Source organism: Bombina bombina, chromosome 2 (assembly GCF_027579735.1).
Source record: "Bombina bombina isolate aBomBom1 chromosome 2, aBomBom1.pri, whole genome shotgun sequence".
NCBI lineage: Eukaryota > Metazoa > Chordata > Amphibia > Anura > Bombinatoridae > Bombina > Bombina bombina.
Genome location: NC_069500.1, coordinates 1381994063 through 1382018152, shown reverse-complemented (window position 1 = coordinate 1382018152; position 24090 = coordinate 1381994063). Strand labels below are relative to the sequence as shown.

At 34.4% G+C, this 24090-nt stretch overlaps 1 protein-coding gene across 1 annotated transcript; it reads left to right on the top strand.

The window, feature by feature from the left end:
• The first annotated feature begins 8487 nt into the window (after positions 1-8487).
• Positions 8488-19174, top strand: LOC128648314 (vasotocin-neurophysin VT-like). The gene is made up of 3 exons (XM_053700928.1): positions 8488-8607; positions 13586-13787; positions 19017-19174. The coding sequence occupies exons 1-3, from the start codon at positions 8488-8490 to the stop codon at positions 19172-19174; spliced, it is 480 nt and encodes a 159-aa protein (XP_053556903.1).
• Positions 19175-24090: the final 4916 nt, after the last annotated feature.

Genomic DNA, 24090 nt, shown 5'->3' with positions numbered 1-24090 from the left:
TTAGACAAACTACATAATATAAACTCTTTACAATTTTAACAGCAGAACATATTCACTAGAATATCAAGCCCACAATCAGAACATACAATTTTAAACAACTTTCCAATATACTTCTGTTATCAGTTTTCCTTCATTCTCCTAATATCCTTTATTGAAGGAGCAGCAATGAACTACTGGGAGCCAACTGAACACATCGGTAAGCCAATGATATGAGGTATATATGTGCAGCCACCAATCAGCAACTAGCTGCCAGCTCCTGAGTCTACCTAGGTATGCTTTTCAACAAAGAATTCCAAGAGAATGAAGCAAATTAGATAATAGAAGTGAATTGGAAAATTGTTAAAGATTGTATGCTCTATCTGTATCATGTGACAGCCATCAGCCAATCACAAAATGCATGCTCATATATACTGTGCTCTTTTGCACATGCTCAGTTGGAGCTGGAGCCTCAGAAAATATGTATTTGAAAAGAATGTGCACATTTTGATAATGGAAGTTTATTTAATAGTTGTTGTTTTTTAAATTGCGAGCTTTATCTGAATCATGAATCTTTTATTTTGACTTAAAGGGATAGTAAACCCCAAAATTTTCTTTTATGACTCAGATAGAACATACAATTTTAAACAACTTTCCAATTTAATTCTATTATCAAATTTTCTTCATTCTCTTGTTATCCATTGCTGAAGGGACAGCATTACACTACTGTCAGGAAGCTGAAAATATCTATTTAGCCAATCACAAGAGACAAATGTGTGCAGGCACCAAATAGCAGCAGCTCCCACTAGTGTATGGTATGTGCATATTCATTTTTAACAAGGGATACTAAGAGAACGAAGCACATTTGAAAATATAACTGAATTTAAAAGTGTCTTAAAATGACATGCTCTATCTGAGTCATGGAAGTTTAATTTTGACTTTTCTATCCCTTTAAGTGGCCCTGTAAAAACTTAAACTAGTTTGCTGAATAACCGGTGTATTTATTATATGATATGAATTGAGCACTGAAGAATTTAGATGTCTACTTTACTTTATCAAATAGTGCAGGTTAACTATCGACCAAACTAACTGTCCATTTATTTGTTATCAGAATCAGAACTGCTGCAACAAACTGATCTGTCAGTCAGTGAAGATCACTTATTTGTGCAAATAGCAGAGCTTGAATTGGAGGCTAACAATAATAAATCCCATGGGAGTAGCTGACGTTGTTATTAAGGGTTTGATGATCATTTGCATGTTAATTACACGTTCTCAGGGTCACCCCCCTAGTGCTTGCCTGTCCTGTGGGAACAATCATCAGACTTTATGCTGATCAACAAAAAATAATCTGACATGGATTGACTATGCCAGCTCATTTCCTCAGTGGAAAATAAAATGATCATCCTAATGAATGCGTATCAGACAGTTTACAATAACATATGCTTGATCAGACTAGTTCAGCCAGGGTCAGAGCTGTGTATACTGACAGGTGACGCTGCTGCCCTGTGTGTGTAACAGGTAAACTGCATATACTGCTATATTGCTGTGAAATAACTGACTGTTCTTACATATACAGGCTATATGATGAACTATTAAAATATGTATTTGCACAGTGCCATGTATGTGCCTATTATTGTTTGACACGGGGAAACACAATTACTCTGTAAGTAGTTGGCAATGAAGGAGTTAACTATCTGGCAGTCTAGAAGACTCACCTGTGCTGGGGATTAAATGCTAAACTACTAGACAGGTTTACAGAGAGAGGAGAGTAAAATATATGTTTGGCTCCTAGCTGAATGCTGCTTTTTCCATGTTTTAGGATTTATGAGAAGCTAACCTGGAAAAAGGGCATTTGTTTTAATTTCTGCAGTTGCATCTTTAAAGGGACAGTCTACTCCATAATGTTTCTTGTTTAAAAAGATAGATAATCCCTTTATTTCCCATTCCCCAGTTTTGCAAAACCAACACAGTTATAGTAATACACTTTTTATCTCTGTGATTACCTTGTATCTAAGCCTCTGCAGACTGCCCCCTTATTTCAGTTCTTTTGACAGTCTTGCATTTTAGCCAGTCAGTGCTGACTCATAGATAACATTGTGCTCATGCCCGTGGAGTTATCTATATGGCACACATGAACTAGCATTGTCTAACTGGGAAAAACTGTTAAAATACACTGAGATACGAGGCGGCCTTCAAGGGCTTAGACATTAGCATATGAGCCTACTTAGGTTTATCTTTCAACAAAGAATACCTAGAAAACAAAGCAAATTTTATGATAAAAGTAAATTGGAAAGTTGTTTAGAATTGCATGCCATATCTGAATCATGAACATTTAATTTTGACTGTTCCTTTAAGTGGATTCAAGTAAAAGGCTTGCCTGGAAGTTTTAAAGGGACAGTGTACTCTAAAATGTGCTTCCCCTAAATGGGATAGATTACATTGGAGAGATATATTTATATCGCCCATGAGCGCTAACTGCGCGCATAGTAAAAACGTAGCCCTCCCAGGTTAGCTCTAGTATTATAAGTTGGAAGTAAAAAGTTAGCATTCGAGTGCACTAACTTCAGGACTTATATTGCGACCTCGCTAACTTTTATGGGACATGCTAAAGAAATCATTTTCTATTTATCACTGGCACTCTAACCCGAAATTGAGCTAGACCAACTGTGGTAAAGCTGAAGGTGCTTTAGGAATACTTCATATTCCTATGTTCTTCATATATGTTTATGAATATTTTATTTGTAATATATATATATATATATATATATATATATACAGGTGGCCCTCGGTTTACAACGGTTCAATTTAAGGCGTTTTAGAATAACAGCCTTTTTTCAGTCATGTGACTGCTATTGAAAAGCATTGAGAAGCAGTGCATTGATTAAAATAGCCTGTAGGTGGAGCTGTCCGCTTGTGTTGCAGCAAAGATATGGAAGCCAAGCAAGCTGAAATTAATTTGTGTAACTAGACCTGAGCTATTGAGCAGTTTTCAAAGGAACAAGATCTTTCTGTCTATAAATCAGTCCAGATTGGAATGCATAGAAAGAACTGTTTGCAGAAAAATGCAAGTAAAGTCTGTTTTGTGTGATTATTTTATTAGGTTTATAACGCAGTTTAGCAAATGTTTTTGTTCATTTAACTTAGTTTAATTATATATTCTGTGTTGTGTGATTATTTTATTAGGTTTAAAATGCTGTTTAGCATTTAAAGTCTTTATTTCAAAGCTTTAAAAATAATGTTTAAGTGTTACTTATGACAATTTTGAGAGGGGCCTGGAACCTAACTCACTCACTTCCTATTGACTTACATTATAAACTGGGTTTCAACGGTTTCGATTTACAACCATTCCTTCTGGAACCTAACCCCGGCGTAAACTGAGGGCTACCTGTATATATATATATATATATATATATATATATATATATATATATATATATATATATATATATATATATATGTGTGTGTGTATGTATATACATGTAAACATACACATAAACACATATTTACACATAAATATGTACTTTGGAGCCCTTCCAAGTCAATTACCATATCCCTTTTTACCCTTTAAAATATGTTTTGAATATAAACATAATTTTTTATTGAAAATGAGTATATATGAGTGTAGTCCTTGATATTAATATGTTTTCCATGTGTTTTGGAAAACTTTTTTATCTCTTACACTTCAGGTCTCAGGTCACGCTAATTCTTTTAGCGCTATCTGGATTTTCGCTTGAGCGCAACCCATAACTTTTACTTGTAATATCAGCGCTATTTAGCTCATTCACCATATACAATGAAAGTATTGGGTCACTAGAGTGATGATGGCCACGCTATTCCTTCTCTGTTAAGTCTGTTTTACCATGGATTTGTAATATCAAGTTGCGTGCTAATTTTTGCACGTTCCAGCAATACTACCTATTGTGTCCTGCGCTAGTATTTGTGCACCACTCATATCTGTGCCAATGTACCAAATACATAATACATTTTGTAAGTGAAAAAGCTGTTTTTGTTCTTTGACACCAAAACCCAGTAAAATAGGTGTTGCTTGTAGGGAAATCAGATATCCTTATTTTATCACTGTTTATGCACAAAATGCTTATTTATCTTATATCTATATGTATACTAAAGCCCAATACATAAACCCTGATGAGAAAAGATTCTCTAGCTTGGAGATAAATTGTAGTGCAGACTTCACAGGGACTGAACCCACTGAATAATCAAAGAAAAGGGACAGAACTCTCCAGCACTGCAAGCTCTTTCACAAGATTCCAGACATGTACGTTTTGCTGTACTTGTGTAACGGGCATTCCCTGCATTTCTGTATATAAAGTAGAGACAAGCTCAGTGCAATATAGCTCTGTATGACATAAGAGTTTTGTTACACTTACACTTTGTGCTTTGTATTTTATATTTCTTTACACGTCAGATTTTGTCCTTTCAGTATTATTACATTTAAGCTTTGCACTTTCTATTTTTTATTTTAATTTATTTAGATTTAGATCCAGCAGTGATTTTGCAAATTCAGATTATGTTTTGAAAGTTTCTGTGTTACTTTAACAAATTAGGATCATACATTGTATATTTCTGTGTATATTTTACAAATTACCTTGCACTTTGTATTTTCCCTATTGTAAAATAAATAACAGCTTTGGATAGGGCAGGGACAGGGTAGTTCATTTGGCTGAACAGGGGAGTTCCCAGGGTATGCCTGAAGATCTCTCACAATTCTTATGAAATGCTGTAAACATTTTAAACAAGGTGGTCTTACTGAATTATCTTGCCAGCTGTATGCAGGTGAAGTTTGTTCAAAATTCACAATACACATATGTAACTGAAAGAAAAATAATATACAGTAAATACTAGCAAAAGCAAGTTAAAGGGACAGTCTACTCCAAAAATTTTAATTTTAAATAAGATAGACAATCAGTTTATTACCCATTCCCCTGTTTTGCACAGCAAACATGGTTATATTAATATACTTTTTTACTCTATGATTACCTTGTATCTAAGCCTCTTCTGGGAGCCCCCTTATCACATGGCTATTTATTTATTATCTATGGACTTGCATTTTAGTCAATAAGTGCTGTGCCATACAGAACTCCAGTAGAGAGAGCACAATGTTATCTATATGGCACACATGAATTTGCAATCTATTGTTGTAAAAAGCTAATAAAAAAACATAAAGTATATTAATATAACAATGTTGGTTGTGCCAAGCTAGGGAATTTGTAGTAAAGGTATTATCTATCTTTTTAAACAATAAACATTTTGGTGTAGACTGTCCCTTTAAACTGTAGTGAAAACATTTCAGTTCAATTTGTTTTTGCTGCAAACTGAGACTTTATATCCGCCACAAGCATTTTCCTGTTTACTTCTCTCTCCCCTATAGAAAGCATCTCTCATCTCTCTAGGACTTCCGGGTTCCGCACTTTTTCTTATAATATTCTTTGAGTTTAGCCCCTGAAAAGTCTATACTATAATTTCACTCCAAACTGGAGAATCATTACTTTTCTAGCCCATAGAAAGTAATGAAGCTCCCTGGGAAACTGAAGCTGTGAGTTTTTCAGTTTTATTTTAAATAGATTAAATACATGCAATGTCATTTGTAAAAGATATGCATTACTATACAAAGTATACGCCTAATTTATCAAAGTTACAAAAAAAAAAACTGTGAAAGCATAATCAGAATATATAAAATCACAATCCTAAATACCTTGTTGTATACAAAATGAAATACAAAATATAAAGTGCAAAGATTAAATGTAATTAAACTTAATCTTAAGTGTAAAGTAATATAAAATACAAAGCACAACGTGTAAATGCAGCAGAACGCTCATGTCATGCAGTGTTATATTGCACTGGGCTTGTCTCTCCTTTACATATAGAAATGCAGGGACGCCCCCTTAGAGAAGTACAGCAAAACCTTTTTAGAATTTTACTAGGAATCTTGAAGTGCTGGAAGAACATTGTATATCATCTCGTGTGAGCAGAGAGGTTTATATCATCCGGTCCTTAGAGAGAAATTGAAAATGAATATTGTATTATTTATCTCTCCTACACCCCACTGGGAGTGCACTTTCTTCTTTTGGCTATGCTTATATAGCAAATGCTTAAATGGACATGAAACCTCAAATTTTTCTTTTATGATATTGAGCATGTGATTTTAAACAATTTTCCAATTTACTTCTATTATAAAATGTGCTTCATTCTCTTAGTATCCTTTAAAGAAGGAACAGCTATGAGCTACTGGGTGCTAGCTGAACACATCTGGTGAACCAATAAAAAGTGGAATCTGTGTGCAGCCTACCAAGATAATGAAGCAAATTAAATCATAAAAGTAAATTGTGAAAAAGTTGTTAAAAATCACATGTCCTGTCTGAATCATGAAAGAAAAATATTGTGTTTGATGTAACGTTTAGAACTGAAATATGCAATATAGGTGCAAATTTAACAGTTGATATTTCAAATGCCAAAACAAAGGTAAAGGAGACATTTGTAAGCATGTAATACACTGCAGATAAAATGCATAATTGCACTGTGGTGCAATAAAGTCTGTAATTGATATATTAAAGGCCCCTCTGTTCTGCTACACATAACATGCACAGACTTGTATAGAAGTTGCAATAACTCTGATTAAATTGACTTAAATGATCAATTCTTGTCCAAGTCAAAATTAAAGGGACATAAAACCAAAAAATTATTCAGATAGAGCATTTAATTTTAAACGACTTTACTTCTATTACTGAATTTGCTTCATTATCTTGGTAATTGGTATCCTTTGTTGAAGGGATCACAATGCACTATTGGGAGCTAGCTGAACACATATAAGGTGAGCTAATGACAACAGGTATATATGTGCAACCACCAATTAGCAGCTAGCTCCCAGTAGTGCATTTCTGCTGCTGAGCTTACATAGGTATGCTTTTCAACAAAGGATACCAAGAGAATGAAATACATTAGATAATAATTAAATTAGAAAGTTGCTTATAATTGTATGTTTTATCTGAATCATGAAAGAAAAAAATTAGCTTTCTTGTCCCTTTATCTTTCACAATTCTGACAGAATGTTGTATTATATAATGTACTTGTATTATCAAATGAACCTTTTTCTTTTGGTTTCCTTTGTTGACATGTATTTCCTTTCCATAAAGGAATACAGATGTAGGCACAGGAATGTGCAAATGTCTGTAGCACTATATATGGCAGCAATATTGGCAACAATGTTTGTAACTATGTTAGAAATATACTAATCAAGGCATATGCATAATATTGAGAATACTTTAGTATGCTCTCATGAAAAAGAACTAAGTGTCATAAATTATACCAAATGAAAAAGCTGAATAAAAGTAAATTAGTCATTTATTTCTAAAAAAAAATAACCCTTTAATCCAAATGACATCTCCTTTAGGGAAGTGTTCAAGGACAGAATAGAGTCCCAGGTGTGTAAAGTGCACAAACATCTTCACTCTGGGATTGAATTTTAACTGTAAATTAGTTGTCTGTGCTCATCATTTGACAAACTAAACAAGCAAGGTGAGGCAATGACAATCAGAATTAATAAAACAATCAGAATTAATAAAAATAATTAATGACAATCAGAATTAATAAAACACTCACAAGTATCCAGTATTTTGTTTTTCAGTACCAACATACTGAATCACCATGTTAAATAATGTGGGCACCTGACTATCACACCTATATGAGCTTGTTGGACCTCCCATTCCAAAACCATGGCTGGGTTTTAATATGGTGTTGCCCCCCTGTTGGTGACCATGACAACTGTCACTCTTTTAGGGATGCTTTCCACACTGGGGGAGGTTGACCAGAAAACTACTAAGTTTCAAATAAATTTGATCACAAACCTAAAAAACTGTTTTAACATTGAACAGTTCCTCGAGTTTATACTATACTGTGCTTTACTACAGATATGCAAACTCGTGTTTTGAATAGTTCTATGCAAGTATCAGGAAGCTAGGGAATAAGTCCAGTAGGTAAACTGGAGGAATTTGCAAGTGTTACATTGAGTGTGAGTAGGGGGTGTTCTTGGGAGAAGCTGGGCATGGGTGTAAAGGGAGGGTAGTAGGGTGAAAAGTAAATGATTTGGGTGCTTTTGCACCTTTGTAGAACCCCCACACTCACGCATATGTTTCATGTTAACCTTTTAAAGTCATTGCATAGGAGGAAAGACTTAAGAACAAAACTTATGGTGTAAATTCATGTACATTTGAAAACTCAATACCTAGAAGTTGTTGTAAATGAATGGCTATATCACATGGATCTATAATGAATGAGACTGATCTGTGATGAGACTTGCATTGCGATTTAACTCTTGCTAATTGCCTGTCACTGTTATTTTTTAATGTAAACACTGCAAAGTGACAAAAAGGGGACACAACAATTACGTCAACGTTCTGCATAAATAAATGGGGTATAAATAGCCAGCTGAGAGAGCAGGGAGGTAGTGGACCAGCCAACACGTTGCAACAGACCCTCCTCCCTCTGCCAGCCAGAATGACTGAAGTCACTGTACCTGCCTGCTTCCTGTGCCTTCTCGCCTTGTCGTCTGCCTGCTACATCCAGAACTGCCCCAGAGGTGGCAAGAGGTCCTATCCAGACACAGAAGTCCGACAGGTGCAGTATTTCTCTTGTATTTCATGCAGAAGCTATTTTGCAGTTATTTGCTGCTAGAATAAATATCAATCCTATCTCTTTTTTCACGAGACTACTTAAAACTCTACAGAATACAGTGCATTATATTTACCAAATCATTTAAAGATATTTTAAACATAGCTTACCTCTTCAGGGCACTTTTAAAAAAAAAATAATTGTTGAGTCTATAAAGAATTTTCAATATAGATTGAGAACTAATGTAAAGAAATAAATTACCCTGATCATCAAGTCAGTGTTCTGTTGAATTCTGACTTTAGTTTTTAGCAACAATCTTTTGAGTTGTAACCAATTCATTCTTTACCGTTGCAAGAAAAATATCTTGGTTTGGGTACTATATGTTAAAAAACAGTTACCCAAAAAATAGATTCAGTTTAGTTTAGGAAGCTACTGTTCGGTTTCAGCACCTTGGACAGCTCTGAGCAGCAGCATTGAATTGAATTGTAGCAGGATCCTTATAAAAATTGCAGAAGTCCTGAAAGGTTTAAATGGTAATCTAATGACTGTAATGATTGTTCTTTACATTAAACCCATTTATAATATATGCAGGGGAAACCATTTGCTCCTCAGCTATAATGTACAATACTGGAGGTCGATTTCCTGAATAATCGTCGGCACAGAATTGGCATTTCATAGTTATTAAACGCAATTAAATAATTTAACCATACGTTCTTCTTTTTCTTTTTAATATAAATATTTGTTTAGGGGTCCATGATTGAAAGGCTGTGTGTATTAATGTCATGGTGTATAGGAAAGTTATTTTGTATGGATTTTAACTGTGAATTCAGACTAGCTATTTAGATATGCTGTGGTTTTATTTGCATACAGATGTGCAAAGTTAGATGATTGTTACAGGGACCCTCTATTTGGAAAGAGCCTATTTTAAATAATGTGACAGTCATACACTCAGATTCAAGTATGGTAACAGCTGTAGGTATTATTTATCATCATTTTATCAGCTGGATATGAAACCCAATTTTTTTATTTCATGATTAATTGAGCATGTAATTTTAAGCAACTTTCTAATTTACTCCTATTATCAATTTTTCTTCGTTCTCTTGGTATCTTTATTTGATAAAGCAGGAATGAACGCTTAGGAGTCTGACCATTTTTGGTTTGGGAACCTGGGTAGCGCAACATTTAGCCACCAATCAGCAATCCAGGTACTTAACCAAAAATTGGCCAGCTCGTAATCTTACATTCCCACTTTTCAAATAAAGATAGGAAGAGAACGAAGAAAAAATTATAATAGGAGTAAAGTAGAAAGTTGCTTAAAATGACTTGCTCTATTTGAATCATGAAAGAACAATTTTCATTTCATATCCCTTTAATGTGCACACATATCAGACAGTAGATTAAAGGGAACATATATATGTATAGAAAGATACACAAACACACACATATGTATGCATGTATGGATAAATAAATGATAGATTAGATAGATACATGGATTATAGACAGAAAGACAGATACACATAAACACACACATATAAAGAGAATGAGATACACACACCCAGAAGCACAGAGATAGAGGGAGTGTTTAAACACTAGATGTAAGTATGCACTCCTTTATAGCCTGTAAACCTTTACTGCCCTAGTAAAAAAAAGCTGAAATAAAGATCAATACAGACTTATCCAATTTAAGGCCTGTTAATAACAATGGGTCCTTCAAACCATTCTTAAGAGCCCTCCACTCTGTCAAACTGAATAATGAATGTGTTTTTAAAGGGGGAGGTTCTTCTTCAGTATCTTGGTTTTAAATCAGTACAGTCACTTCTTTAATGCTGCTAAGCGAGGAAGTAAAAAAAAAAAAAAAAAGGCATCTGTGCAATAAAACATCCTTACATCACATTACCAGACAAATGTAGGCTAAAGCATTGATCATCTGAAGTTTGCTAACATCTGGCTGAACTTATAGTTTCTATTATTTATATATAGATTTTTTTAATCAAATGTGGTCATAGCCTTTCTATCCTAAATGGATGATGACTGGTGAGGATTTTCATGGCCTTATTGGATCACACGCCACTAGTTCTCAATCATTGGGGGAAATTAAATGATCAATTTAATGCAGGAAATAACACAATTAAATTTGCTTATTTTGTTTACTTTAAATTTTTTGTTTAGAATGTGTGAACCTGAAAGGAACGGTACGTCAAAATTAAACTTTCCTGATTCCGATTAGGCACATGCATACATTCAGAATAAGGCCATCGGCATCAGCATTCCGCTATTGTAGGCGTCAGATATATTAGCGTTTAAGTGCAGCACACAAGTATCTGGATTTGCACAGATATTTGTGTGTTGTATTTAAACAATAAAGTATCTGGCACCTACAATAGCCGAAACCCATTGCCTGTGGCCATATTCCGAATTTGTTTGTGAAATGAATGCCGAATTAATTCATATGATTCAGATAGAGCACGCAATTTTAACAACTTTCCAATTGACATCTATTATCTGGTTTGTTTTCTTCTTGTATTCGATCGGGTTGATTTCTGTCCGCGGCCTCAGAGTAGGCGCACAAGTTATGGATCAGCGGTCTTTAGAAACACGGGGCATCGAGCTCCATACAAGGCGTGCTATACCTTTAGACGTCTTTTTTTTTTTATAATATGTGGGGCACACATATTGTGGGGACAAGGTTCGGGAATTTCTGTGGATCATGAACATCTACACTGGATGGTTGCTACTGAGATCAGTGATTCCTTGCCTTGTTAGCGCTTTCTATGGTTAAAAGGACATGAAACCCAAAATGTCTCTTTCCTGATTCAGATAGATCATACAATTTTAAACAATTTTATAATTTCCTTCTACTATCCAATTTTCTTTGTTCACTTGGTATCTTTTGTTGAATAAAGATCGGAAACGTGCACATGTCTTGAGCACTATATGGCAGCAGTTTTGCAACAATGTTATCTATTTGTAAGAGCATTAAATGGCAGAACTATTTCCTGCCATATAGTTTTCCAGACACCTACTTGGGTATCTCTTCAACAAAGAATACCATGGGAACAAAGCAAATTTGCTAAAAGAAGTAAATTGGAAAAAAAAAAAATACAAAATAATTTTTTGGTGTTTCATATCACTTTACGATGCTTTATCTGAAACATAAAAGTTTGATTTCATTCCCTTTATTATTATTAATTATAGTAATAATAATAATACATATAAATAAAATGATATTTACTTACACATTTTAGATCAATCCTGAAAAGTTATACCCCTTGTAAAGAAAAACAGTTTACTTACAATATTTTGCTTAAACTAGAAATGCTAATGTGTACAGTACACTTACAATATAAACATTGTATAGATCTGTATTGCTAATTCTGTTTAGTTTGATATAGTGTGTTTTTGAATATTTTTATATTGTAAATCTGCCAGCCTTTGTTTATTAAATTTGACTTTTGGGGGCCGATTTATCCTATGTCGGCAGACATGATCCGCTGAGCGAATCATGTCCTCCTGACATCGCTGAATGTTCTGGTGAACTGCTTGTGCAATGCCGCACCCTGCAGATTTGCGGCCGCAAGCAGGGGGTGTCAATCAACCCGATCGTATTCAATCGGGCTGATTGCTGTTCGCTGCCTCAGTTAAGGAGTAGCTGTCTTAAGACCGTTGTTTCTTAACTGCTGAAGACTCGTGCTGAAACAGCTGCATTTGGTCCAATTGACTGCTTTGTAAATTGGCCCCTTGGTCTTATTTTTGTTCCAGAATAACCTCAATGACGTTCTCCAAATTGCCTTTCTCATTATTTGTTTAATTGTGCTATTCTACTCAACTAATGAAATCTGCTTGATGACACATTTATTAAAACTATATATGATAAATTAACTTTTCAACCTATGGAATACATTTACATTTGCTATATAACTTCCACATTATTTTTTATTTTTGTATTTTGTATTGTATCTTGTGTGTTCACATTTACAATGCACATTCAAATATGCTATAATTATTGTAGGCTGAATCTAAGTTTTGATTGTTCTACTAAAGATGTAAATTGTTAAAATATTCTGCTGGTTTAAAGTGCGTTCAGCCTGCTTCCTGCTACAGTATTATATACTTCCTGACTCTGTTTTACGAGCGCAGGAAAATCTCATCAATTTGTAAGGTTTTAAATTTTTTAGATGAAAACTAGTGTCTCAGATAATGTTGCTGAGAAACTTAAAAAAAAATATATATTAATTATTCATTTACATAAATGTGAGTTTCCTCTGTTTAGCTAATATATGTTTGTATTTTAAACAATATCTTGTGTGTGAATGTGTATATATAAAGATAGATAGAGAGATAGAAACTGAGATATATGTATAGATACATAGACAAACACCTATATAACACGAGATTTGTATAAAACATAAATGTAGCCACCAATCGGCAAGTTCTACCCAGATTCTGAACAAATAATGGGCTGGCTTCTAAACTTACATTCCTGCTTTTTCAAATAAAGATACCAAGAGAAAAAAGAAAAATTGATAATAGGAGTAAATTAGAAAGTTACTTAAAATTGCCTGTTCTATCTAAATCATTAAAGAATTTTTGGGGTTTCATGTAACATTTTTGCCAGACCTTTTTCTTTGTTTCAAGAGAGGACATTTCAAAATGCTGTACTGCATTGTTTTTAAATGGATGTTCCTTTGCTGAACACATCATTCTATTGGTGTGGAGTTTTTAGAGCTGTCTCTCTCTCCCAAAATATTTGTGAGAGTTGCCCTTATCAGCCAATCATTATTCATTTGGCAATGTCAGATGAGCACAAACTTGCATTTCCTCAGGGTTTATTTAAACAAATATCTTGTTTCATACAAAATACATATTTTAACACATTTAACTGCTGACCTTTCCTATTCAGGATATTTTGTAACTTTTTCTATTGGATTTCATTGTCCTTTAACCCCAACTTAGAGTACCCTGTTGACTATCTTTGTCCTTGCAGTGCATCCCATGTGGCCCCGGCAACAGAGGGAATTGCTTTGGTCCTAATATTTGCTGTGGTGAAGATCTGGGATGTTATATTGGTACCCCTGAGACCCTGCGCTGTGTAGAAGAAAACTACTTACCTTCTCCCTGTGAAGCTGGAGGAAAGCCGTGCAGCAGCAACGGTAGATGTGCCGCTCCAGGGATCTGCTGCAGTGATGGTACGTAACTTACAGCGATATCTGTGATTGGCTGACTAAGGTAAAGGAAATGGACAGAGCAGAAAATAACAACACATAACAATAGCAGAGGAATTGTTTTTATCAGTCAAGTGTACTCTATAAAATAAAGACACTGACAGATTTCATTGTAAGATCCTGGTCTGATATGTAGAGTTAGGGTTGCCACCCGTCTCTTAAAATACAGAACACTTATAAGTTACACATGCTGCAGGGTGTCCAGGGAGGAATATAAATAGTGCTGTTCAGAAACACAATACATGTTCCTCCCTGCACACCCTGCAGCATGTGTAACTCATAAGTATCCAAGAAAACATGGCTGAGGTGGCAACCCTATGTAGAGTAAAGGTACATTATACACTAAATACGCTTTATAAACGTACTACTGAGGTTTTGCTCAGCCTCCCTCTAGTAATAGGTGCCACCATGTTGAAATCTAACTTTCAATGCATTACAGCACTGATGTATTCCAAAATGGTGGTACCTCTAATTAGAGGGAGGTGCATGAAATGTATTTAGTCTTTAATGTCCCTTCTTCATTTGTATAAAAATTGTGCTTTGTCTCACACTCCCTAGAAAGGCCACAAAGCAAAACCTGTAACCGAGGTTTACAAAATGCTGCAAAGGACCTTGTCCAGCTGTTTAATTTGCAGGTTACACAATTTTGAACCAACGCCCAGCTAACTTATGCGTACCCTTCATTTTTTTTTCTCCACAGAGGTAGTTGAGGACAGTGTTAATTTAGGTTAAGGTATAAAAAGGGACATTAAACATTTTTTTTATTTCCCCATGAAATGTTTAATTAAACATTAAGCAATAAATTAAATTATTTTGCTTCCTGATTATCCTTTCTTGACATCTAATAAGTTGTTATCACGACTTTGTCAGCAACTTAACAGGTCTGCAACAAACTGCAATAAAATGTCATACCAGATCTTTCTGGAAATTAAGGCGTTAAGCCATCAAATAAGAGCTGCTATTTGGGGACAGCTGTATGGCAAGACATTAACATAATCAGTCTGTTCCAACTCTTCCTAATGCTACATAAAATAATGTGATGGTCCAGTCTTGCAACGTACATTCCAGTGTTAATGGGCCACCATAGTTAAAATGAAAGTTTCATGATTCAGATAAAACATTCAATTTATAAAAACTTTATAATATACTTAAATCATCAAAGAGTGCACATTCTTTTTATATACACACTTTCTGAGGCTCCTGCTCCTACTGAGCATGAGCAAAAGTGCACAGTATATAAATATATGCATTTTTTTAATTGGTTGATAGCTGTCACATAGTAAAAGGGGAAGACAAATTGGATTAAAGCAACATGAATCCCAGTTTTTTTCTTTCATGATTCAGGTAGAGGAGGGTTCTTCAAATGTTTCCCTTCAATGTAATGGTACAACATAAATTTGCAATATCATTTTCATGCTTATTCTGAAAAATGCTGACGTACTATACAACAAGATAGATGCAATTTTGTATTTAAACTTAAATGTGTTGTAAAAATGTATAACACACACAAAGGTATAAGTTACTACCTAAAGTATGAGGGACATATAGTAGATATATAGTTCACTTAGCATGAAGAAAAAAAAAAGTGAATAAAATGTATTGATATTTAAATACATTTAAATAATAATAATAATATTGAAGGGACACTCTAATGTAAAACAATTACATTCCTTAAAGGGACACTGTACCCAAAAAAATTATTTTGTAATTCAGAAAGAGCATGCAATTTTAAGCAACTTTCTAGTTTACGCCTATTATTAATTTTTCTTCATTCTCTTGCTATCATTATTTGAAAAAGAAGGCATCTAAGCTTTTTTGTGGTTTCAGTACTCTGGACAGCAGTTTTTTATTGGTAGATGAATTTATCCACCAATCAGCAAGGACAACCCAGGTTGTTCACCAAAAATGGGCCGGCATCTAAACTTACATTCTTGCATTTCAAATAAAGATACCAAGAGAATGAAGAAAATTTGTTAATAGGAGTAAATTAGAAAGTTGCTTAAAATGTCATGCTCAGTCTGAATCACGAAATAAATTTTTTGGGTACAGTGTCCCTTTAAGCTCTTTCAGTTATTGCATTGCTGATTTTAGCTAATTTGTGGTTCAATCACAATTCTTTAGAAAAGTTATTAAACGAAATTATCTACAAAAATCCTCATAGACTTAAATAAAATAATAATTTGATAAAACTTTCTATAAGATTTGAATTGACACCTTTGAAAATCTTAGCTTTATTTTCTCATAGAATTCTCCATTAAATATATGATTTATTTTGTAGGTTATGTGATAATAATCTGGAATATAGTCTATCCTAGATTAGGATACACTATAAAGTGTTCTACGTGGTGTCTATAAAATATAATGTAGATTATCATAATATTCCTTAATATTGTAATACTGTACAATTTACAGAATAAGGATTCTAAGGTAACAATACTTTGTGAACTGCATACAAATAAACAGGTTTTCTTTATATTTGTTAATTAACCTACATGAATACAAATTAAATACTAAATCATTTTAATTGAACAGTTGGCAGTTATCCTGAACACTGTAAATCAGATATGTATCTTATTTTTATGCTGTAATTTACAGTCATTTATGTATTTATGTTTTTTTTACAGAAATTAAAATGCAGTGAATATATTTTGAAATGCAACATCATTATAAATATTTTATTTGAAGTGTTGTTGTACTGTACTCTACAATATATAAATATTTTAAACACCAATAATCCAAAAAGTATCAGAAAGATGCTGAATGTTTGTTTTCATTACATTAGAATAGTCACATTCAAACTTTTTGATTAATATATTCAAAGTTCAAATATTACATTCAATTTATTTAGCTATTCACGAGTATAAAAAAATGTGTGGTACAAGTCTATCTCCAATTTTAAATTATAGATCACCTTTCAGAATTAAATTCAGCAGTTGTTTACTAGAACCCTTTCCATAGCGGGTTAGACAAGGTTACGCTTAATATTGCAATCTATTGGGATATGCAAATTAGCCAAGGAAGACAGATGAGTTATTTATTAAGTACAAATTAAATAGAATATATGGCAAGGTAAAACTGGTATTATCAAACACAATTTTATTTTTAAAAAGCAAAATAATTTGTGTAATTAAATTAACATATTCTAGCTTCTTTAGCATATATTTAAAATAAATATATATTACTTTGCAAATAATTTATGTATACATAATTGCCCACTGTTCACAAATTGATAGGTTGACTGTAATATTTAAGTGTATACGCAAGTGATCGTCAACCAAGTTATTTAAACACCCTGGAATGCCGCAGCCAATGAACTCATGGAATATTAGTTAACGTGATAAAAATGCAAAAAGAAAATGCTTTAGTATGTGAGATTTTAAAATTGAGCTATTGCTTGCATATAACTATGTGTTTAATCCCTGCAAATTGATTAAACACATAGTTAAAGTAATCATTGCACTGCTGAGAGCTAGCTTAACGCATATGGTGAGTCAATGACAACAGACATAAATGTGCATAGCCAATGCCATTAGTCACCAGCTATGTTCCTGTAGTGCATTGCTGCTGCTGAGGATATGTACATATTATCTTTAACAAACGATAACAAGAGAACAATTAAATTAAATAACAGAAGTGAAATTTAAAGTGTCTTAAAATGACACGCTCTTATCATGCAAGTTTCATTTGGACTTCTCTATCCCTTTAAGCCTATACTTTCAATCTTAAAAGGGGTTAAATGGCAAAAAATGTGTAATGTATTTATCAATTAAAATTGCTTACATTTTAAGTTTTTAATGTATTTTATCATCAAATGTTGGTATTTGTATCCTTTATTGAAATTATATTGAAACTAATTTTCATGAGAGCATATTGAGGTGTGTACCATTATAGTTACACATACACGTGCACACTCTTGAGCATACGTCAGTATGTTCGTATGAATTTTTTTACTAAAGGATAGTAAGAGAAAGTGTTGTATTTAATAACAGAGGAAAGTTGGAAATAATTAAAAGTGAATGATCTACCTGATTCATAAAACTTCGATATTGGTGCCTATGCCTCTTCAACTAAAGAAATTAAAAGATCACGTATACTATACTATCATGTGTATGAAATATAACTACATGTTATGTAAATAAATACACAAACAGATCTATAAATTATTATTTTTTAAATGTTCTTTCATTTTTTAGACAGAACATACAACAATTTTTAACAACTTTCCAATTCCCTTCTATTATCACATTTTTTTTTTGTTTTTTGTTTTTATTTGTTGAAAAGCAGGAAGAACGTCCAGGAGCGTGCACGTATCTGCACTATACGGCAGCAGTTTTGCAACAATTTTATAAATTAGCAAAAGCAGTAGATGGCAACTCTATTTCCTGTCATGTGGTGCTCTAGAGATGTGCACGATATCTATCTAGATATCTCTTCATCAAAGAATAACATAAGAACAACACAAATTTGATAATAGAAGTAAATTGGAAACTTTTTTTTAAATTGTATTCTCTATCTGAATCATGAAAGAATAAATTGGGGTTTCATGTCGCTTTTAAGAGAAAAATGAACAGTTTTTTTTTTTAGATGTTACTAACAAAAATGATTGTGATGAATCTTTAACAGGGTATTTTATACAGGACAAACAATTACTTTTGTGTTCCCACTTTTCCCAATGTTTTGTGCATCGTGGCTGGAAAAAAACAACAACCCATAAATAATTTCCAGCCTATAAATCCATATTCAACAACATTTAAAGGGATAGGAAAGTCAAAATTAAACCTGCATGATTCAGATAGAGAGTGCAATTTTAAGGTATTTTTCAATTTACTTGTATTTTCAAAAGTGCTTCATTCTCTTGGTATCCTTTGTTGAAAAACAATATGCACATATCCCACACTAGTGGGAGCTAGCTGCTGATTGGTGCCTGCACACATTTGTCTTTGAGATTGGCTAACTAGATGTGTTCAGCTAGCTGCCAGTAGTGAATTGCTGTTCCTTCAGCAAAGGATAACAAGAGAATGAAGCAAATGTGATAATATAAGTAAATTGGAAAGTTGTTTAAAATTGTATGTTCTATCCAAATCATGACATTTTGGTTGTTTTCTGTCCTTTTAATAGATTCTATAATAAATAAACAAATACTTACAAGTAAATATCATTTCATTAACAACCATCACCTCTAATTATTCACAGAAAGTTGCAGTCTGGATTCTGACTGTTTGGATGATGAAAGCGAGAGACGACGGGGCCCTTCAGAGAAGAATACGACGCTGATGGACGGCTCTGCCAGTGATTTCCTCCTGAAGCTCATGCATATGGCTAACAGACAAGGCAAACACCAGTTTTATTGACCTGACCCACGTGAATGACATGTAACATATGCTTTAAGCATGAGTTTTACTGAGGCTCGTGCACACCCTGTATGTACTGAGACACACATGGTGACAGTTTATTGTATATATAGCAAATAAATAAAGTCTTTTATTGCACTGTACTGTAAAACATGACTCATCTCATTATTATTAGTACGGGTCAACTCTGCAGATCATTTTCTACTGCTCCAAAGACCTTTTTATAAAAAAAATTTTTTTACATTGAATCTGATTAAAGTATCAATTCTAGCACTGTTGCCAAAATGTAGTTCAGGTAGCCATTATCATTTCAGTTTTCCTCACATTATATGACTTTTATTCTTAAAGGGGCATGGAAATCTTTAACCCTTTAACTGTCCCCCGGTACTGAGCCAATGTTGAGCTTTTTTGCTACCTAGATTTAAACCCTATCGTAATTCAAATTTTAGTGAGTGACCCACACAAATTATATTGTTTTTTTCAGCAGGCTCGGCAGATTCACAATATACCATTATTATACTTATATTACATGGCATGTGTGATAGCTACGGCAAAAACTATAAAAATAAGTATAATTTTTTCTTAGATTTTAGTAAATAATACTGAAAATGGCCAAGTTACCACTGCTGTTACTGTGATCACCTTACTAAATGGTCATCATGGGTAGAGAAGCCCGATTGTTCAGAACAGAAATAAAAGCACTTTTTTTCTTGCAAGGTGTTTACTGTTACCATAGTGACCCCTACCATTGTGATCTTTTTTGAGTGAGGGAGTTGTCTAATATAAAATAAACTTTATTAAAGGGTCTCTAGACATACCAGATTTTTTAATTGCACAACACATATAATAAGCCATTCCCAAGCAAATCCCCATCTATGTTTCTACTTTAGGGGATTCTCTTTCAAATGAGGTGTCTTGGAGGTTTGTAGCTGCTATGGGAGCTGAGATTGAGGTGTTTGAATACCCCCCCCCCCTCCAGCTCTCTACAGTGAGCTTCCTAGTTCTGCCCCCTTTGCGAAATCACCACGTGCACACGTGGTGATGTCACCAGCACACCCATGAATCCAGGGAGTGCTGCCAACTAGGCCACCAATGATCCCTGGCCTGTAGTGAGGGGGATTACAGTAAACAGCATTTGATCAACAATCCTCCTGCGTGACGAGAAGGGCTCATCATGCGCCTACAGGTAGCAATGATGTGCAGTATGAGAAAACCTTGTGCTCATGGAAGGGGTTAATGATTCAGATAGAGCATACAATTTTAAACTTCCCAGTGTAAAATAAGATAAGGATATGTCACAGAGTCCAAAGAGTAAGGAACGGAATAGTGTCCCAAAACTTGCTTGTAGTTTACTGATGTGATGATCTTCACCCACCTGACAGAAAAGAATGAAAAACACAAAATAGTGAAGCCTATTAGGGAATAGTACTCACACTTTTCTGATATGACTACGCTCTTAGTTGATAGGCAGATTGGTATAAAGCCCCACGGCTTACCTGGAGACTCAGGAAACTCAGGAACTCCAAAGTGGATTAAATATAATATTTATTTTAAAAACATAGGACAGAAATACAGACTGTATACACAAGGTAATATCATAGTTAAAATGCAAGTCTGTCAAAAGAACTGAAATAAGGAGGCAGTCTGAGAGGCTTAGATACAAGGTAATCACAGAGATAAAAAGTGTATTAATATAACCATGCTTTCTGTGCAAAACTAGGGAATGGTAATAAAGGGATTATCTATCTTTTTAAACAATAAAAATTCTGGTGTAGACTGTCCCATTAAAGGGACATGAAACCCAAAATGTTTATTTCATGATTCAGTTGGAGAATACAATTTGAAACAACATTCCAATCTTCTTCTATTATCTAATTTGCTGTGTTCTTTAGGTATCCTTTGTTGAAGAAATAGCAATGTTCATGGGTGAGCCAATCACACGAGGCATCTATGTGCAGCCACCAATCAGCATCTACTGAGCCTATTTATATATGCTTTTCAACAAAGGAAATCAAGAGAATGAAGCAAATTAGAGACTAGAAGTAAATTGGAAAGTTGTTTAAAATCGCATGCTCTTTCTAAATCATGAAAGAAAAAAAATGGGTTTCATGTCTCTTTAAATTCATATTAGGTTCAAGTCTATTGCAAACTATGTTGCTTGGCTAGGGCCATTTACTACTTTTCCATCTGTCAAGATAAAGCAAAATAAGTTGTATTCAGTGTTCAGTTATAATATTATATTTAATGTTGCAATGAATACAAAGTTACATTTCTCCCTTTTAAATTAGTTTTCCCACATACAGTAGTTTGCACCAACACAAAATACAAATTCTAAAGTCAATTGGATTTGTTTTCATTATAGTTTATGTAGATACAATTTAAATTTGTATTTAGTTTTAAGATAAATTGGTCACATGGTATCAGCATGTTTTAAGTTTTCAGACCAGTCTCAGGGATGAACAAAACAATAAAATAAAAAAATCCTTTGCCCTCCACAGTCAGAGAAATGCAGGTCATACATTGTTGCAAGCACTGCTGCCATTTAGTGCTCAAAAGTGCCTAACATTGTTACACATATTGATACAGCACTGCTCTATCTGAACAATGAAAGTTTAAAGGGATATGAAAACCAAACATTTTATGTTGGGATTCAGACAGAGCATACCAATTTAAAAAAGTTTCCAATTTACTTCTATTATCAAATTTGCACTATGTGGCAGGGAATAGTGCTGCCATCTAGCGCTCTTGCAAATGGCTAGCATTCTTGCAAACCTGCTGCCATATAGTGCTCCTGAAATGGGTCCTGTCGAAAACTCCAAGTTGTCGAAATCTCAAATTACACCAGAACCATTTATCTGATTGGTTGTGCATCCTGGCCAATCAGAAGGGCACTGTAATTCAGCATTAGCGCCTATCTTCACTATCTATTTTTGCCTCCGTCTGGAGGGATCAAGGGGGGACAGAGGATTGGTGCAGCACCCCCCTAACCCCCCAGACAGAGGCAAAAACAAATAGTGAAAATGGGAAAGTCACCGGAAGTGCTGTAATTGGAGATTTCGATGACTTGGCGTTTTCAACAGAACACCAGCTCCTAAGCTTATGTCCCTGCTTTTACCCAGAGAATGAAGAAAAATTATAATAAAAGTAAATTAGAAAGTTGTGTAAAATTGAATGCTCTATCTGAATCATGAAAGAACATTTTGGGGTTTCATATCCCTTTAATAATGAGTTTCATGTCCCTTTAAATGTAATGGCAGACCTACATGTGTAATAGGGGTACAAAAACCACCACAATATTTTAGGTTGTAGCACCATTGTGCTTAAGAGGAGGGAGAAACTAGCTTCTTCCTACCTAGCCATGCCCCCAGTTACCTAGACCCACCCCTAACCATCTACACAACCCACTCACCTGCTCCTCTGATATACTGGTTGGACTGAGGGGAAGAGTGAAAATTACCCCTCCCAGTCATTCATGCATAGCCACAACCCCATATTGCATAGCCACATCCCCATATTACCTAGCCACATCCCCATATTGCATAACCACATCCCCATATTACATAGCCACATCCCCATATTGCATATCCACATCCCCATATTACCTAGCCACATCTCCCATGTTGCATAGCCACATCCCCATATTACAGAGCCACATCCCCCATATTGCATAGCCACATCCCCATATTACATAGCCACATCCCCATATTGCATAGCCACATCCCCATATTGCATATCCACATCCCCATATTACCTAGCCACATCCCCCATATTGCATAGCCACATCCCCATATTACATAGCCACATCACCATATTACATAGCCACATCCCCATATTGCATAGCCACATCCCCATATTACATAGCCACACCCCCATACATAGCCACATCCCCATATTCATAGCCACATCCCCATATTGCATAGCCACACCCCCCTATTGCATAGCCACATCCCATTACATAGCCACATCCCCATATTGCATAGCCACACCCCCATATTACATAGCCACACCACCATATTACTTAAAGGAAAGGTAACGTAAAAAAAATAAAATTAAACGTAATGTGTTGGATAGTTCATTAACTTTTAAACAACTTTACATTTTACTTCTATTATAAATGTTGCTTAGTTTTCTTGGTATCCCTTGTTAAAAGGTAATCTTAGCACACCTCAGGAGCGCGCACGTGCTTTTAGCCATTTGGTAGCAAAGCTGTTGGAAAAAAATAAAAAAAATTTTTTTTTACAATAAAAAACGTTGACCTGCCACTGCCTGCACTGATATCATGTGAGTGTGACATGATGCTTCACTAGTGTCTCTGACTACAGGGGTTAGTCTTTCTGTTTTACCCATTGGTGTTTATGTATGTGTGTATGTGTGTATGTGTGTATGTATGTATGTGACTGTGTGTATATTTATGCATGTATGTGTGTGTGTGTATGTATGTATATATGTGACTGTGTGTGTATTTATGCATGTATGTGTGTGTGTGTGTGTGTGTATGTATGTATGTGACTGTGTGTGTATTTATGCATGTATGTGTGTGTATGTATGTATGTATGTATGTATGTATGTATGTGACTGTGTGTGTATTTATGCATGTATGTGTGTGTGTATGTATGTATGTGACTGACTGTGTGTGTATTTATGCATGTATGTGTGTGTGTGTGTATGTATGTATATATGTGACTGTGTGTGTATTTATGCATGTATGTGTGTGTATGTATGTATGTGACTGTGTGTGTATTTATGCATGTATGTGTGTGTGTGTATGTATGTATGTATATATGTGACTGTGTGTGTATTTATGCATGTATGTGTGTGTGTGTATGTATGTGACTGTGTGTGTATTTATGCATGTATGTGTGTGTATGTATGTATGTGACAGTGTGTGTATTTATGCATGCATGTGTGTGTATGTA